The 18,831-nt window shown below is 39.7% G+C and overlaps 1 protein-coding gene across 7 annotated transcripts in view; it reads right to left on the bottom strand.

Annotated features, from left to right (window-relative positions):
- KCNC1 (potassium voltage-gated channel subfamily C member 1) overlaps positions 1-18,831 on the bottom strand; it is a 134,349-nt gene that overhangs the window by 17,823 nt on the left and 97,695 nt on the right. Inside the window, exons 3-4 of one of the 7 annotated variants that reach the window (XM_076344104.1) lie at positions 4,414-4,602; positions 288-1,604 (exon numbers count right to left, since the gene is read on the bottom strand). The exons of 1 other annotated variant lie outside the window; for it this stretch is intronic. In XM_076344104.1, the coding sequence (XP_076200219.1) occupies positions 1,540-1,604; positions 4,414-4,602 (254 nt within the window). In that variant the 3' untranslated portion in view covers positions 288-1,539. Of the gene's footprint in view, positions 1-287; positions 2,688-4,413; positions 4,603-18,831 lie in introns of those variants that run through there. 5 more of the 7 variants (XM_076344103.1, XM_076344105.1, XM_076344102.1 and 2 more) reach the window with 5 other exon arrangements.

Here is an 18,831-nt window from a genome sequence, read left to right as displayed (position 1 = left end):
GTTCCTCACATGAGGATAAAGGTGTATCCCTCCTTATAGAAGTACTTTACCAAAAATGCTCAACCAGAATGCTGTTGACCATAGTCCATAGCTGTCATTTGTAGCATCTAAAATGAATTTAATCCCATTGTGTTTCTCAGTTCTTACTGCTGCATGTTTTGTGTGGCAAATAAAGTGCGATTTGGACACCTGGATTTCTTTCAGAGTTTCGTATCAGGTGGACTGCTGTGGCTCAGTGAAGAACAAGTGAAGGACGGGGCCCAAAGAAGTAAGAAAAACTGAATTCATTTAATCAGCTAAAAAGACAAACTTTTATTATTGTTGGGGAGGGAAAAAGAAGATACCTAGATAATTATAGGGTTTTTTAATCTTCCCTCATAAAATTACTAATGGTGTGAATTCTTCAGACGTCGGTTGTATCAAGTGTTTGCAGGCTTCGTTTATTATCTACTAACCAAAATTAGCATTGTAGAACCAAAGCAATACCAAGCTTTTCTCCTACATTTCTGTTGAGAACACTGTATTTATTCAAGATTTTAGAAGCAAGTCTCTGGAAACCCCTGATCACTTCAGAAAAGGATTCCCCTTTACACTATACAGCAGGCACTGAAACCATGATACAAAATTTATTTCATGCTAGAATTGTTTTGCATAACATCGTGCATGCATTTTACTCAGTACTAAATTGCATACAATGCTGTTGTCTTGTTTCTTAAACTTTGAGACGATTTATACTTGAGTATTTTCCTGATTTTGTACTATAAGTCCCAGTTTTAAAATAACACCTCTTTTGTTTAAAATTCATACTGATTACTTAATATGAACAATTTATGAAGGGTCTTTACGTTGGATCTATACATCAATAAAATACAACATAACCAGAGCTGGAAAATTTAAATCTAGACCAGCTGTTACTGTCAGGTCCAAAGGAAGGTCCCATGTGTCACAAGCATGCCAACAAAAACAGACAGGAAAAAGTTTTTCTTATTTTTATACACTTCTAGTTGGATTAAAAGTTCTTGTTTTCCATGTTGGTGTGATGAACTGTGAAGGCGTGGTCAATATGACCGATGACTGCCTGATTGCACTTTTTAAAACCATTACTCTGTATCTTGTATACAAAAAGAAGCGATCCATAGCAAAGAAATGTACAGTTTTATAATGTTTTACATTTTGGCTACAACAATGTATGTAAAAGTAAAGAGCTTTGAAAGAAAATATATAACTTTGCTTTTTTTTCTCCTTAATCATACATTTGCAGTGTTTCTTGTTTTTTGTTTTTTGTTTTTTATTTTTGTCTTCATGCAATTCATGCTATGGAACAAAAAAATAGATTAAAAAAAAGGTTCTTCTACAGTTTTGTTACATTTTGGCCGTAGAAAAAGCCTGCATCTCTAGTACAACTCCAAAACCACGAAGAATCATCCATAAAACCTGCATGGAGCGAGTTAACTTTGTCCAAATGAGAAGGTCTTCTATGCCTGCACAGTGCCACACAGATGTTTATTAGCCATCAATGTTCATCTCCATCTCGCCTTGTCAGGTCACTCTGACTGCCTCTGTTGGCATATATTTAGCAATGACTGGACTTTCTTTGCAAAGATCTGCATGTAAAGAATACAATCAGTACTTGAGCTTCTTCCCTGCGCTTTTCACATCAAGCTTGGCATCTTAGTTTTAAAGGAAGGAGGAAAAGGTGAAATAGCTACATGCAGAGGCAGCCATATTCTTCTTCAACAGGATTTTTTTTCCATGCAGTCAGCCAGACTGAGACCTCTCTACAGTGTGTCTGAGTATTGCTTTCAGCTTAAAATAGGCGCCCATGCAAAGTTTCATCCTACTGTGCTTGTTTGCTCAAACTCCTGCAGGGTTCCTATGGCTCAAAAATATCCTGAGAAAAGCAAAATCTTCCATCGTTGGCATGTTTCAGCATCGACTAAATGCCTAACCCATTCCATACAGAGCCAGTAGATCCACCATTAGCCAAAATAAGCATATACTAGCAGGATGCACCAGGAAGGAAACTATCTGGTGCATCTACCCTTCATCCCATGTACTGATACCATGCAGCACGTATGGCCCACCAGTACTACGTAAATGCCTGCCTATTGTCATCTGAGTGCTATTTAGGAGTGTTGTCACCTAGCATCAGTAGTAACACCATTCCCAGCAGGTGCTACTGTGAGACATTGCATCTTCAGACTTAGTCACCTGGATATATGCAACATAGCATAGGCTAATTGAAAATAAAGCTTTTTAGACCATTCTCTGCTACTGATCCATGCTACAAAATAGATGGGATGGGAGACCAAGAACGTCTCACTGGACTAGGAGAGCTGTAGGGCGCAGACACTGAGGATAATCCTATCGCTTTTCCACTTATGCCAGCTATGCTGTTAAGGCTCCGTGACATTTCGTAACCTTCATTTAAAAGAAAAATGCAAAGTACAGCATTGGATCAATGACAGAATGGACTAAGAATGAGGTCAACATTGTAGCCAGTTCAATAGCATCTGCATGCACAGACATGCCGAGAGTAGTATCGCTTGCAACGTGACTCAGAAGGCCATTGAAGTACAGAACAAGTTTAAAAAATACATATATATTTAAAAAAAAAAAAAAATCATCATTTCTCAAGGATGGTCAGGCTATGTAATTGATCCTACAGGCAGCAACATGGTTGTACCCTAAAAAAAAAAAGAGTCAGTGGGAGGGGTTTTCTATGTCTCCATCATACACTCACGCATACCTCTCCCTTCTACTTCATGCATTTTGGCCTCAGGCAAAATTACAGTTACTGGTATCTTTGGGGCTGGGAGGGGAAAAAGGCAGCAAAATCCATAGAATTTATTGTGTTGCTATAGAGATACTACTCCTTTGTTCTCAGCGTTTAAAAAAAAAAAAAAAAAGACAAAATTGCATGCATTCGGTTTCCCTCCCTCCCTCCCCCCTTCTTTTTCAGACATGCATGTAAATAGCTCAGCAAGTGTACAGAGAGTTGCACAAACTATGGATGAAATTCTGTTGGAACAACAATTAAGATGCTCTCAACGTGTTTCAAACAGGCCAACAATATGCTGACGTATATTACTCTTTAGCCAACCAGCCTCTGTTTCATTCAGTAACGAGAGGCAGTTGCAGTGCATTGTGAAAACCATACATTCCTCATCCCAAAGGATGTGCCATTTGGAGTGTTCCCCTGATCCACTGGAACCACCCAAACTCGCCCAGGCTGAATGAACGCGGCCAATGCTTATCCAATACAGAATCAAGTAAAATGCTTTGCTACAAAGGTAAATTTTAGAGGATATACTTTCATATGAAAGTCTTGTGGTCCAACTATATCTTTGTTGATGATAAGCTTTAAACTTATAAATACATACACTGTCTATAACTGGCATTTGCTATAACTATTGCCCATCATACAATGGCACATGGGAATTCTATACTCCATACTCAGTGTATGGTTACATCATACAATCTTTGCCGTTTTAAAATATTGACTATATCATATACTATATACAGTACACCAGTGATAAACACTGATTTGAAGAGAGAGATTTCTTTTCCAATTTTCCCATTCCTTATCAACTTTGATGCATATATATGTAACTAATTTTGGTTTGTATGGTTTCCTCATATTAAATTATTTAAACAAAACAGCCTATTTTAAGAAGGGAAGGGTTTTTTCATTTGATTTGACTTCTGTTGCTAAATAGATTATTCTGACCATTAGCAAACTAAAATGCAGTTACTTCTGAGAGATCTGTAGCTGTCAGAAGTCTGAGGAACTAACTAGTAATGATTTATTTTTGAAAGGAAATTGATTTTAGATGGATTATTTTCCAATTGTAAGACACCTGCACTAACAGATATTCTTGTATGCTTCTCTTTCTCTGTTGAACTAAACAGCTATGAATATCCAAATAATTTGTTTTAGTGCTCTGTTAAGGTAGCCGAATAATCATTTCATATTTCTTCAGGATGTTTTGCTTTTGTGTTTTATCTTTTCTGTCTGCCATCTCCAAGTCTGTGCTCCTCAGAGTCTGGTAAGATCTGTGAGCTTTCCAAGTGGCAAACCTTCATAGCTATGAAATGTTAATTGGCCTCTCCTTGGAGGATGGGCTAATTTAAGGACATTGTAGAGCATCCTCCACCAAAGCTTACTGCACCAGCTGGGGTGGAAGACTTGACTGCCTAGCATAGCTGCATGGGGTAGTTACAGCTCCTCAGGCTTTTCTTTCTGAAAGAAATAGGTTAGAAACTCCAAATGCAGACATCAGGTGGTGGTTTCCAGCCCAAACGTGCATCTCTACAGCAAGCGCACTATTGCGTGCTACAGCTACAGCTGACTTTCTCTTATTTATTTAAAACGGTTGCTAACTACATGGTTACAGGACCCCAGCTACATACCCTTTCTTATTCCTCCATCAGGCGGGCAGGGATATTCCCCGGTTGATAAGAGGAAGCAGGGTCCATATCTCTCCCGAGTGCCAGAGCGGGTAAAGGGCAGGCCCTCATCAGGCGTAATAGCCTGGTCTATGTGGGGACAGTCTTCGTTTGCCAGCGCCGCCTTGGCCACCTCACCATTCAGTTTCGAATCTTCAAACATATAAGCAGAAGGCTATTGAAACACTATGCACTGTTTATTAGAATTCCAGCTGCAAATTAAGGGTTCACAGCTAAAGAGTTCTATAGTGACACTATAAAAGGTAGCACATCTGTCCTAGACACTGCATTCATGTGAACTGAACCAAAATAAAATAAAGTCTGTTAAGTGGGAGGAGAAACAAAACACGATCGTGTTAGTGTAACAGCAGCCACCTGTACTTCTGCATAAGGGGGCAGTTTCAGAAACGGGCGTGCATTGGTTCCTAGTCCTGCGAGCGGAAGACTGCGGTTAGAAATTGGATTATGTTTTTGCATGACATTGGATGGTGCATGAATGACCTGTTTTTCATGAAGCCTACTGTCGCTCAGAGCTTTGGAGAGGCAGTGGACTGTGAGTTGTGTTTGAGTATTTGAGTATATTCTGTTTGTGCTGATTTATACCTGTGTGCAATATTACTGAGGGGAAAATTCCTGCTCCTCCCCTCCCTAAAATTTACCCAGATTGTTTTATAGCGTTTCCGGTATCAGTCGTGCAGAATGGCTGTACACATTTTAGACACACAGAGTACATAACACATGGAAATACGACAGCAGAATGTGGATTTTAAAAAAAGTAATCCATCTTCTGATGTTCTCTTCTGAAACACATACAGTATTTGCAATGCCAGTACAGGATACTACATATAGAAAACACTACAGCAGGCCATGAATTTGGAAAATAGAGTAAAATTTACTCTCGACTGTAAATAATGAAAATAGGTTGTCAGATTTGCCCATTTTGCTCCACAGACTCCCATGAGGATAGACTGAGAATAGTATGTTTTCTCTGTGTGACTTCTTTGATGTTTATAAAACAATTTAAAGTGCTATTTAGTGTAGGATTTATTTTAAGGTTTTAAAGTGCAAATTAGTGTATTGAGAATATACTCGAAATATGGCACAGCTCGATATGAGTATTTTGGTTGAAGGGAGGAAAAAAACAGTCAAAATGTGCTCTCAAGTTTCATAAATGCTGAGATATGTTAACTGAGTGGTATTGGCAGCATCCTACACCTCGGTTGCACAATGCTTATTACCTAGATACTGTAAGGCAATGGGTGGTCCTGCAAGTCTTTAAGGAAAGACAAACTCAAGGGACAGACTTAATTTCAGTGCCTCTTCCAGATTCGCATACTAGCTTGTTCTGAATGCTACATGATACTGTTGTTTATTTTCAATGGTTTTGAAGCCAAGTAATAAAACCGAGCCCAAAAGAAAAAATACATTAGGTAGGGTTTTGGAGATATGATTCTGATCCTCTGGTTTCAGATGGACAACATAGATGAGTAGCAGGCAAAAGCCTTTTCAAGTTATATTTGTTGCTTTGCATGTGCACACGCATACACACAGATGTATATGACACATACTATGCATCTATCCATGCACCAGTAATTGCATTCTATGTTTTTGCTTTTCTTTTCTTTAGGCGTCACTGGTTTGTCACAACATAAACAGTCTTTTCTGCAGATCTCACCTCTGCCTCCTTTCTTCTCCATGCAGAATTAGCCAATTATTTCCCCAAAGAGGGAGGTAGTAACGTTTTGTTTTGTGAGCAATGAAATAATTAGGTCTCTCAATACATTGAAAAAATGTAATGAGGCAAAAGCTATAGGTGCATTTTAATACTTGTAGACACTAATTTCAACAGGATTCTAAACTTTTAAGGTTGCACTGAGTTGCAATTCCTTTCTGTTCATAATACTCACTGCTATTTAATACCACTCTTTGCACAAAAACCTGGCACGGCTGCCATAGTAACTGTGACATTGCAGGTACTGAGCTGTTGATTTAAAAATCACTTAACTATGTTTGGGGAGGGCTGCTGTCCTCATGGGGATGAGCAAAGAACTGGGCTTCTTCATAAGCCTCTACTGCTACAAGCTGATGGCTCTAATCCTGAAATGAGGGAGGCAGCTGTGTCAGCAGAGCTCTGCATTGAAATCTCTGAGACTCCCACTGCTACATCTGAGCCTGGGTTTGCAAACTAAACTGTTAGTGATGAAGGAGGCACTGGTCCATTTCTGGAGTTCAAAACACCTCCGAGCAGAGTGGTTGTGGGTCAAGCTGCTCACTGGTAACAGCCATTGATCCTTTTGGAAGCAGCTTGCAGGCTCTGCTGTGCTTGAATGGCAAGAAAATTGACCTTCTTGGAATTAATTTCTGAAATTGCATTATACATCCCTTGAGCTGGAACTTGCTCTTGTAGCCTCCTCAGGGTCCCTTAGCACTGATGAATTTTTCTCTATACTTGTTATTGAAAATCCACAACCTTGTTATTTTATTTCTATTTAATAGGAAGAGAACAGAGTAGCTGGAGGTGTGGACAAATCACTGAACCGTCCTACTAATGTCCCTTGAATATTCCATGCATGGGCCATGCCTTAGGGATCACATTCTGGATAGCAATGCTAATCCACAATGACAATTTTGCTAAATATTTAGGAAGCAGAGAAATTACTAACACAGAAGACTGCATCTATTGCTGGTGTATATAAGTAAGTGTTAAGTAGAGTAGTTGTGTTCCAAACCACTGTCTGCAGCACCTAGTTCTCTGAAGGTAGGACTCGGCAATCACATGATATTTAATATGTGATTAGTCTTTTATGGGAATAAAGAAAACATCACTGATGTCATCAGCCCACAGAAGTTCCTATTGTTTTCATTAGCAGATCTACATGCTGAGCAATTTCAGGAGTGAGGTCTAAAGATGGAATGAAACGATGTTAATTTAGGTTGATTTCTTAAGTTTCAATTTGCATGTTTGCTTTTTCCAAAATTGACCTTGGGTTTGAGAGAACTCCAGATAAAGCAAAACTACTAAACCCATTACTTTCTGGTGACTACCAGTCTAGTTATACCAATGACGACTACTTCTAGGTGCTTAAAACTTCTACGGCTTGATTCTGGCCTACCAAATTCACGAGTCTTTCCATCCCTGCTAGCAGAATCTGAATTAAGCTTGTACAGCATTTTTTGTTCTTTAGGTTCTGTTTCACGAAGAAAAGTCTATGTTATCATCTCTGTTTTACAGATGGGTAAAACTACCATGCAGTGAAGTGACTTGCCCACTGCTATGTAAGAGGTTATTTACAACAAAATCTTCTGACTCTCAGCTTGGCACCTTATCTCCATAATTGTCGTATCTGTGAATACCTAGTTAACTGCACCAGCTTTAAACATTCTCCTGCAGAGATTTGGCTGAGAGGCTAAAGAAAGTATTCAGCAGATCTCCCAGGTGAGTAGTTTGTTTCACAACTACCTCATCTGTGTGGTTTCCACTTTCTTTTTTTCCTGTCTCATCTATCTCCATTTGCAGAAAAGTACTATTAAAATGCCTCAGGTGTTTCCAAGCAAACACTGAAATTCAAAATGGGGGGGAGAGATTCTGGGAAAAAAAAAAAAAACCTTAGGAGAACTGCTGGATTTTGCATTAGTATACTCTGCTTATTGCGTGCAAAGCACAGTAGAGACTGCCCATGTACTTGCTCCATGGCTCATCTCTTCTGTCATAGCAAATGGTTGCACACTGTCATAGTGACTTTACCAGTGTTGCTGGTTTTGATTATGAGCTAGTCTGACACTGAATCTCCACCTATTTGAACTGCATCTTACGTTCAGAGTATCAGTGGACATAATTGTATGATATATTCATTGACCTCAATCTATGCTTGGAAATACGGCACTTGTACAGAAGTGGTTCCTACACTGGGAAAGTCATCCCAGTCCTCTTCCCTTAAGCAAACACTGCCATTCTCCAACAGCTGCCAGGAAACAAGATCCTGGTCTACCCTTCTTACCTTAGATGTCTTCAGAAATTGTGTGTGGGCCAGGGATGGTCCCAACTCACACTGCTTCCCCTTGGCATTGTAGCTGCCCCCCCTCCTTTGTCTCCCATGTGTCTACAGAGCTGTGAAATGGTCACTTACCACAACGACTGGATGAATTGAAAGGCACTGTCAGGGTGGATCATTTTCAGTCCTTACAGGATTAGAAATCCAATGCCTTTTCCAGTCCTTATAGGAACTTTTGTAGGTCGTAACCACTTTGAAACAGGACTGAGAGAAACTCCGCAATTCATAGCATGGTATCCACGCATATTTACCCATGAGTCAATATCTGACTACATGAACCATGCCAGATTCTTTGATGTTGTGCTAAAGAAGATGGGGTCTTCTCAGCCCTAGATCAGAAACACAGCAATTGAGAGACATAGTGCTGTTTCCTTTGGTCACGTTAGGTCACTGGCAATCTCTTCCAGAAGAACACAGACTGTCTTCCTCCCAGCTACCCTTGTTTAAGGATTAAAAGATACAAGGACCCAGCTTGAATACCTACAGCTTCCCTGAACAGCCATTTGCCATTCCGCAAAGGCTCAGGGGACTTCAAGATTCTGCAGCCCTGTTACAAGGGAAGGGGTTGACAAGCAGGAGCAGCTGAGTGCAAAACGGCCAGAACTGAGAAAGGAAGTTGCTTGAAAGATGAAGATCTTTCTACTGGGAAGACCTTGTCTGACTAAAGTTACATTCCACACCACCACCCCATGTACACCTAAAAATGAATTTACAGCTTGTCTGCCTCTCAACTGTGCTCTTATAGCCCTGATCCCAAACCTAGGATTGCAATTATTACAGTCTGTGGATAGTCCCACTCCTGATCAATTTAGTGTGTCCTTTGGTTCTCATTCAGAGGTTGAGGGTCATTTTCATTTGCTCATTTTAAGCCCGTCACTAACCCTAACATGCACAGTAGCTGCCTGAAGTCTCTTATGAAGAAGGATCTCCATGAGGTCCCTCACAACAGAGACCTTTAATCCAAGTGGATCCCTGAAGAAAGTAATGGTACTTTGTCCATTGAATGAGTTAATTACTATTCTGTTTTTCAGTCTTCTTGCACTTTTCTGGTGATATAAAAGGGCTGTAATGTGGCAGACGTTAGTTGTGTCATACTATGCTGGCAAGGGGAAACTCTCTTGGTATGATGGTTTTCCCTGGCTCTTGGGCTAGTGACAGAATGGTACAGGAACAGAGGTGGCATGGCCAAGGTGGGAGTGGAGAACTGCTGTACTCTAGCTTTTCTTAGCTACAAGCCTATTAGCTGGAAGTGGGAAGTAGAGCAGCTGTGAGGCTGCTGTAGTTGCTGCTGGAGGACAGAATTTCCCAGCTGTCTTTATTCTAGAGAAAATGCAAAGATTTCACATTCCTTTTTGCATCCTATTTTGGCAGCATCACTTTTGCCTGATACTTCTTGTGCTAAGCAAATTATTATGATGCAGTTAAGAGTATGAATCCAAGTATTCAAAGACATTTGCTCTGATTTGTGGAGGGGTTAAGAGCTGCTCAGCATCTGAAAAAATACCCATTGACTTTATATCCCTAAATTTCTCTCCGAGGTGTTGCATGGAAAGGAAATATTTACAGTTCAATTCCTTACTCTCTTGAGTCTCTTTAATTCAAATTTCACTCCTGTTAGCAAGTTGTTTCTGTTTTAGTTGCCTGGATAGTGTTTACTGCCCAGCCATTAATATTCATTGGCCACTCATCAATTGCATCAGTATAAATAACTTTTTTTTTTTATACTAGACTACATCTAAACTCTGCTGTGCTGCTTCACTGATTAAGGGAGGGTCAGAGCATAATAGCAAATTAGGAAGTAAAGGAACTGCACACTGAGAAAAATATGCTTTTCTTGAGATAGTACATGGCTATAGCAATTTCTGAGTTAACATAGAATTTACTGACAATTAAGAATAAGATTAGTAGCAATAAACTTCATGCTGTCCCTCTAGAAAATTATCAGGAATGTCTACCAGCTATTTTTTATCATTCTTTCAAAGTAGTGTTTGGAGGTAATTGGGGGAGATTGTAAACAAAATGCTTTGCTCAGGACCTGATTCAGCAGAAAAACAATTATGCTTCTGTGCCAGACCATCTTTGGCTACAGAAATCAATTTTTATGGGCTCCAGAGCCTCATGCAGGATTAAGAAACATGGATCCCATGGGTAGGGACTCATTTTTGTTGTTGTTAAATCAGGTCTTTAGAGTGAAAGGGATATAACTATATTAAATTAGAAAAAGAATTATGGAGAAGATATATTAAACCACAGACGAAGGATGATGAAATTATGAAATTATGGCTTGCAGAGTATGGAAGGAAATATAGCATAGAGAAGAACAGCATAGAAAATATGGGTTTAAACCTTTGAAAATGAGTAATGATGCATCAGCATGGGCATCACTGGTTTTCAAAATGGCAGTGAAAAAAATCCTGAATTGGTAGGTTTGGGAATTTTTTCTGCTGGAGAGTAATGAAAATTATTTTTTCCCATGCAGACTATCTGAAAAAAAGAAGGCAATTTAACTAAGTAGCTCTATTGTCATACCAAGTACTTACTCTTTGCATTAATACCTCGCATCAGGTTTTGTGTCACAACCTCAGTGAAGTTACCTATAGTCTGTGACATTCCTTGTTCTTTTGCATTAAAGAACTGTATTGTAATCTCCTCGGCTGCCCAACATGGAGCTCAGGTTGATGGGAATTGGAGAAAAACTTCACAGAATAAAATGTGACAGTCTGTAACATACACAAGTTGCAAGCAACGTACAGTAATAACAAGTAAATGTTAACAAACAGAGCGAAAGAGAGAGAAAAAGAGAGAGAAAATGTGAAGAACATGTAAAAGAATTAAGATTCCTATATAACAACTCAGTTTTAGTTACCCCAATATTCTAAGGCCATTAAAATAAAAATCTTTATTAGTTCTAGGTATCTTTATTGAAGTTTCCTGATTTTTATATTACTGCATATTTTGAAAGTTGCTATGAAGCTCTTCTGAGTAGATATCACACTGATGGACTTTACACTGGCACGACAGCAGAATTTAGTATGCTACATGAATATGCAGAATCCTTCCGACCCAACCTACCTCTTCAACATTTACTCACCACCGTGTTGACCTGGGTCCCTCCAGGAAGCCGTGTCCCCCAGTAAAGGCACTCCAGTGACGGTGGTGACCGCCTCTCCCAGTACTAACTAGCCAACATAGTAACGTCACTCCCAGAGAATATCACCTTTGAGAGGTACTACTTCTTGAAGTGAGGTGACATTATGTTGGCTGCCTACCTATTGGTACCGCTAGAGGAAATACAGGAGCTCTAGTTAAGTAGATCCAGTGCATCTTGCTATTACAGGTATTATCGGATATGTGCTTAATACAGTGCTGAGAACTGTTGCTCCTGGAAGTGCTGCATTGCAAAGAGCTCTGGAAGATCCTTCCTAGTTTCATCCTGACACTTCTGGGGTTTCACTTATACCCATCCTGGACTCTGAGAGTCTCACTAACACCATAGACTGCACTGTAGAGTGCAGTGGGTCGTTGACAGGTCAGGTAGAGGTTGCAGGAAAATGCAGTTGGGTGAGTCATGCTACAATTTTATATTACTGCTCTGACTGAAGAATACAGTATGATGATCTGTACAGTATGGAAGGTGTCTGAGACATGGAGCATGGATGAATACAAAGAACAATGACAGCAGAAATGGTAGATTGCTTGTTATTTCGGCTTTGTGCTTATTAACAGACAAGCAAGTAGCCAAAAGGCTTGGAGAAAATTTCCAGCAAGTACAGAGTAAGAGGGACATAAGCAAGTGGACTGGGCACAGAACTGGGACCTCACACCCTAGACCCTTTTGTCCCTTGCCTTTTGTGGTAAAGGGTAAGTCATCCCGTCTATCTAGTTCTACTGCAGCAGAGATGTACTTCTTGCACAGAGGTGCCTTTTGTTGCACCTGTGCTGCAAACACCAGTCATACTCAGTCCAGCAGAAGGGAGAGATGGCAAGAGTACCTCTTTTGTATCCCAGGAACGTATTCTGCACTGGATGGCACGGGAGCTGCAGTGGCAGGCACGTGCTTGAGAAAGAGGATTTACCATATTTACGTCTGTCTTGTGCTGGAGGATTGGCACAGGTTGGCCTTATGTGGCTGGATTGCTTGTATCTGTGTTTTCCCATCACTAAAAGTGCCTCGTGCTCATTAAGTTATTAAGGCATGAAAAGTCCTTAGATTTATTGTTTAGTTCTGCAATTGCTTTTCAGCTTAGTGCAGTCCTGCCCCTACACACGCTTATCCCTGGCTGTGGCCAGACCACAGGGGGCTGTGTGGGGAGATTTTTTTTTAAATTTATTATTTTTTTAATGTCTCACATAGTGCTAGGGAAAAATGGGAAAACCAAAGCGCTGTGCTTGAATTCATAGCTCCTCCTTTTTGTTTTCAAATGACTTGGTATAGAGGATGTTATTTTTTACTCAAATTCTAAAGTAAACAAGCACTGTAGTACAAGTGGCACCCACCGGTTGTATCTCTACAGGAAATGACACATAAATAATTGCACAATAAAGTATTACATTATATTAGTTATAAATTCTGCTTTGCGTGTGATCCAAAGCTATGAGATTGCAGAAATGCCACACAGGGCAGGGAGCAAGGAATTGATCCAAATTGCTTCCACCTAACTGTAGGCACTTAACTGAGGATCTTAAGTTAGAGCTGCAGTCACCTGAGATCACTTATGGAGAAAGCCACCTCCAGAGGGCAATTCAGATCACAAATGAGTGAATTACTCTCCGAGACTGCCTGACTCTTATTCCAATATAAGGGGGACCTCAGGCAAATGCATCTTAAGTTAGATGAGAAGAACTGAGCGTTATTCCTTTTATTTTGAGCTGTTACAATTTCTACATTAGATCCAGAGGACTCCATCTTCAATGACATTAAGATGTGATCATTACCTCATTTGCTATTTTGGAGTGATGAATTTTGGATTTTTAAAGGCTGGGAAGACTAGGAAAGAAAAACCATCTCCCTATTACCTTTTCCACTGCCTTTTTAGTATTTTTTATGTCCAACACATTTAAACATCAAAGTCTTTTGCGCTGAAACAGACCTAAACTCTTTGCAGTGACATTGCTGTCTACTGTCCATCTTACAGAGAGGGTCAAAGGTTTTATGACACTAAAATTAGATGAGTTTTTTTTTTTAATGTTCAAAGGCATTTGATCAGAGAATTTGCTTCCCTGTGGATTGAAGGACCACCACAGTGACTATGTACCTATGGCTTTAACAATGCTTTGCTATCCATAAAAGCCACTGAAGTTCACAAACTACAGCGAAATGTTAGGCAGCATAATGGGCCTGTGACAAGAACTGCCAAGAGTCCTCAGCTCCCACGGAGCGTTGGCACTAGAATTACAGTGCTCAGCACACTTCTGACGTTAGAACCGGTGTGTTGCACAAGGAATACAGGTTATTTAGGTTATGGTGACAGAAGGGATGAAAAATGAAGCCCTGAAAAAAGAGCAGCTCTTTCAGAAAGCATGAGTGATAAAGCTGAAATGGGTAATTCCACATTATTTCTTTAAAAGGAGATCAGCTCTCTCTCAGGAAATTGCATTGAAATAATAGGTTCCTAATGTCACAGCTTGCTCCAGTTCATCTGACCATGGAGTACACTGGAGTCACTATAACTGTGTAGTTCCTCTCTGTCAGCGATAGACTTGGATTGCTTTAACTATTCAGACATAGGGATAGTTGAGGAGTGGGTTATGAAAAATTGTTTTTTTGGCAGGTAAGTAAAACAACCACAGAAGTTTTTCTGAAGCTAAAGACTGTATTAGTAATGACAGACATTTTCCCTCTCCTCTTAGGCACCTGAATTCTAGTAATATTTCTTCCATATTTTACAGTTATGCAATGAGTAGAGAATTTTGCCATCAGTACACTGTGGAAAAGGCTGCACAATACATCTGTATGAAGATACGATATCCTTGGAGTATAGCTTAAGTGAAGCTGCATGCAGAGGGGATCAGAGAGGTGAGAAATTCTCATTTTGGCCATATTAAAGTCAATATAAACACTGTGTGTGCTGGTGTTGTAAATATATATATGAAAACAATAAAAGGTTGGAGTAGATCTCTGAACAACCCCAAAATAACCCATCACCTGTGCTTATGTATTATGGATGCATTCTTAAGACCATTGCTCTGTGGCACCAGACAGTACTGTAGACATCAAATGAAGTTATGAATTCCATTCATATTCTAAATTTCTTTTAAAGTGTTGGAAAATGACATTCACCGCTTCATCCTATGGCAACTTTAAGATGTAACCAGGCAGTCAACCTACCCTTCAGGTAAGCACACAGCTCACAGAAGAGAGGGACTGAAGAGCTGAGTAACACTTTCAAAACAAAACTGAGAGCTTTCAAGATTTATTTTGCATGTTTTGAGGTTTTCTTACAAACTTGTACCATAAAGTATTTCACTATGTGTACCTGAGATAAATTACTTATATCTGCAGGACAGTGTGTGGTTTGGGACAGAAATCAGCTACATTTAAGTGGTTGAAACTGGCTTTTTCTGTTTTGCTTCTGTTTGAAGCAAATTTTGCTTTGTTTTTTTTCTGTTTTGCTTCTGTTATGATACTGACTGTTTGGAATACTCAGAAGTCTTTAGATAAAAGACACTGCAGCACAGCAGACTATGGTTGACTGATGCTTATTTAGTTATGTACAACTAGTGGCTTTGCCACAGACCTTTCAAGTGATCTTGCTCAATTAAATTAAGCCCTGTGTCAATTGAAAATACTGGAGATTACTTCCATTTTCTCTTTGCTGTCTACTTAGCCTGTCAGGTATTTGATTGTAATATAGTGGTTGTCACATATATAACAATGGCAAAAGGAAGCCCTGATCTTGAATGGGGCATGTAAACAACACTGCAACATAGCAAAGTTAATAGTTTGACATGGTAATGCTAGAACTTGGTGTGTATATTTTAAGTGAGGGGACACCTGGTCCTCTATAATCTGAGATATCCCCGGGTCAAGGAGTTTTAGTCGAATTGGTCAGGTGAGATCTGCTCCTTTGTATCAGGCCCAGTTCCTGCAGGCGCTATATAAGCAGTATCTTGAGAATTTACAGGCATCAGAAACTGCCTTAAAGAAGATTTTTTGTATAGAGGAAATCTCTATTTTCTTAATGCTGCTGAAGGCCTGCCTGCAGCAGTAGCTCTGCCATCCTCTACTCTGAAGTGCCTTTCCTCCCCTTCTGCTGCTTTCCCAGCCACCCATTGATGGGATCAGATGGGATGGAGAGCAGGAAGGTTTGCTGCAGAGAGGGGAGGCATGGTAGAATCAAACTCTGACATTCTTTATATCAAATTAAAATCATGTGCTGTTATTTAAGGATACCCTCCTGCCAGGTGTAGATTAGCCCAGGACTGAGCTGCTGAGAGTGTTGGGGACAATTTAAAAATTTAATTCAAACCTACCAGAATTTAAATTCAAACCATCTTTGCTTTGCCTGCAAATGACCATAGCATCATTGGCAGCAGCTGTGCAGCCTGTGGGCAAAGTTCTGCTGTTTGCATGTCCGTGCCAGGAAAGTGCTCCTTAGCCTGAGAGGAGACACTGGGCCGTGGCTGTGCAGAGCTCTCCGTAGAGCCCCCTTGGCCCTGTGTGTATGGACCGAGAACAGCTGTGAACTGCTGACTCACTGCATGAGAGGGCTATGGAGGGATAGTCATATGTGGAACTATTTCATACTCATCACTGTTTTGTGAAGTGTTTAATCATTCCACCACACATAATATATGGAATTAATCACTTCATGTGATGTCCTTTACACCTGAGCAGCTAAACAGGCTTCTTTTGGAATACTGTATTAGATATACATCATATGACCTTATATCACCTAGACACTGTCACACTGAAGCTTTACAGTTAAAAATTACAAGAAATATCTTGGACAACTCAGGCATTATTTTAGAAACGTTAGGCATCCATTCTGTGTTCCTAGTACAATGTTAACTGGTTGTTTACAGTTAGATGCTGTTAACCAATCCAAATATTTTACAGTATGGGAAAGATTCACTGCTTGCAAGTCTCTGTTTTCATATAATGTGCAGGTTATAGGCACTGACTTGTTCCAGAAACTACGAATGCTTCACATTACATAAGTGAACATCAACATCCAAGGCAAGGCAGATCTTGTTTTAACAGTTCGGTTCTGATCTTACTTACTATTTTTTACTTTTCTCTTGCACACATATAGATCTTTCCCTATTAGGAAGCTAAGAGATGCAGGCAATATTTTTTGCTGCTAGTGGTGCATAATAATTATCAGAAACAGAACTCCAGCAACAGTGTTGCCGAGTCCATTTTGTTAGCTGAAGTATAAGTGTGCTTTGTTACTTCTTAAAATATATATGCTTGTATACGTATACAAAAATAGTCTCTCTTAATTATTGCAGAAATAGATAAGTTGCTGTTACTATCAATACTTCATGGATATTGTGGTAACAGCTGATTTTAGAGCACTGATGGTGGCAAAACAGTTCCACATTGAACCAAAATTACACGTATTCTCAGGATACCAGTGTGGAATTGCACTGAACTCGTAGAGTTCTTAGTCCTCTAGTTCCCAGAGAGGACCAGGGTAGGTAATGGAAGGAACTTTATAAAGCAAGGGATTTCTGAGAAGAAAGTCACTCTGTAGCTGACTGCTAAAGCACTCGAGTCTGGCATCTCTTGCGCATTACAAGTGGGTAGCTGGCATATCGCTTACAGTAGGAGACATGCAATATTGTTTGTGCCCTCTTTCCCTCTTGATACATGATGCCACAAAGACATCTACTGATGAGGAAGTTTGCTGCTTGGACATGAGTTGTGATAAGCATTTGCAACCTGAGGGGAATGGATGATAAAACCATACGCTTATGCGCCAAAGTTACAATAAGAAAGAGACAGTCTATCAGTCATGTGAATTGTGATTGGCCTGTTGCGATGGAATAGCTTTTAACAAAAAAAAAAGAAAGCTATTTACCTTCTGAATGGATTTTACATAGTTGCACAAAAGGGAAAAGAAATAAGAAAAGAAGAGAGAAGAGAATAGAAAAGAAGAAAAAGGTTCCCACCAGCTCTCCCCCTCCAAAATTAGCATTGGCATTGGTGAAGTCACACACAAAGGAAAGTCTCACTTTCTTTGTGCCTCTCACAATGACATCAACATGCATGGCTATGAGATGATGAGAGAGTACCTCACTCACAATGAGTAACAAATTAGAATTTTCTTCAAAGTAAAAAAATGATAACACAAGACCATCATAGGTATATGCTAGCTCTTTCAAAACATCTCTTTTTTGACTAGATGTCAGTTAAAATCACTTGGCTGGCAATCTGTTCTATCTAATACAACAGAGGGGGTATTCTGAATAGGCTGAAGAATGTCTACTATGCAACTTGGCTGGAACATCTGCCAAAAATGAAGTTGGCTTTGTTTTCAACATGGTTATCTACTTCAAAATTACTCCATAGAATAAATAGTGATATTCCATGGGTAGAGGTAGATTATGGGGTTTAAATAATTAAATTGGAGCCCCGTAACTTTATGTGCTATAGGAGGATTCTCATAAAACTGAGATATTCCCATAATTAACCACTAGCCATGGGATATTATAATATATTCCATGGTGACTAGTATTTTTTCCATTTCCCTCCCCCCTCCCAGTAGAATTAGTATGATTAATTTTGCTCTGGTTTCACCTATTGCTAACATGAATCAGTATAATTAAAAATAAGAATACCATATTATGAGGCAATCACTGTTTAGGCCAAACTGGCCAGTAATGACCAGTCAGACCTTTTTCAGTTGGCCTTTGCTGCCAGAAGGTTGAAAGAGCTGTATCTCACCAACCCATACTTGCAAAAGGAGCATGTTTTAGAAAATGTGGTTCAAAACTCTTCATAGTTCTAAATGCTAAATTCTAGTGGAATATTATAGAATAGATTGATTTGCATGCCATGGAATAAACATCCTTACATCTAGTCTTGTCTCAGAGTGAGTCATTTTGCATTAGTGTCAAGAATTTGAGCTGTTGTTCTACTTTGCAGTTAATCATCAGAAAGAGACGGGATTGTCTCATGAATATGCATGAAGTTGTCCCTTCAACTTACTAGGCACCTAGTTTCTGTAATGAGATGTACAATATCTGCCATTTAAAACAGCTGAAAGGTCCCAAATGGGAACAAATGAGAAAGCATCTGGCTGTTTCGAATTCCAGCCCTGTTTTGTCAGAAAACTCTGTAATTGCTGAGTACTTGGCTCCTACTCTGCTCTATGAAGCATTC

The sequence above is a fragment of the Aptenodytes patagonicus genome, chromosome 7 (assembly GCF_965638725.1).
Source record: "Aptenodytes patagonicus chromosome 7, bAptPat1.pri.cur, whole genome shotgun sequence".
NCBI lineage: Eukaryota > Metazoa > Chordata > Aves > Sphenisciformes > Spheniscidae > Aptenodytes > Aptenodytes patagonicus.
This window is presented reverse-complemented; position numbering and strand designations above follow the sequence as displayed.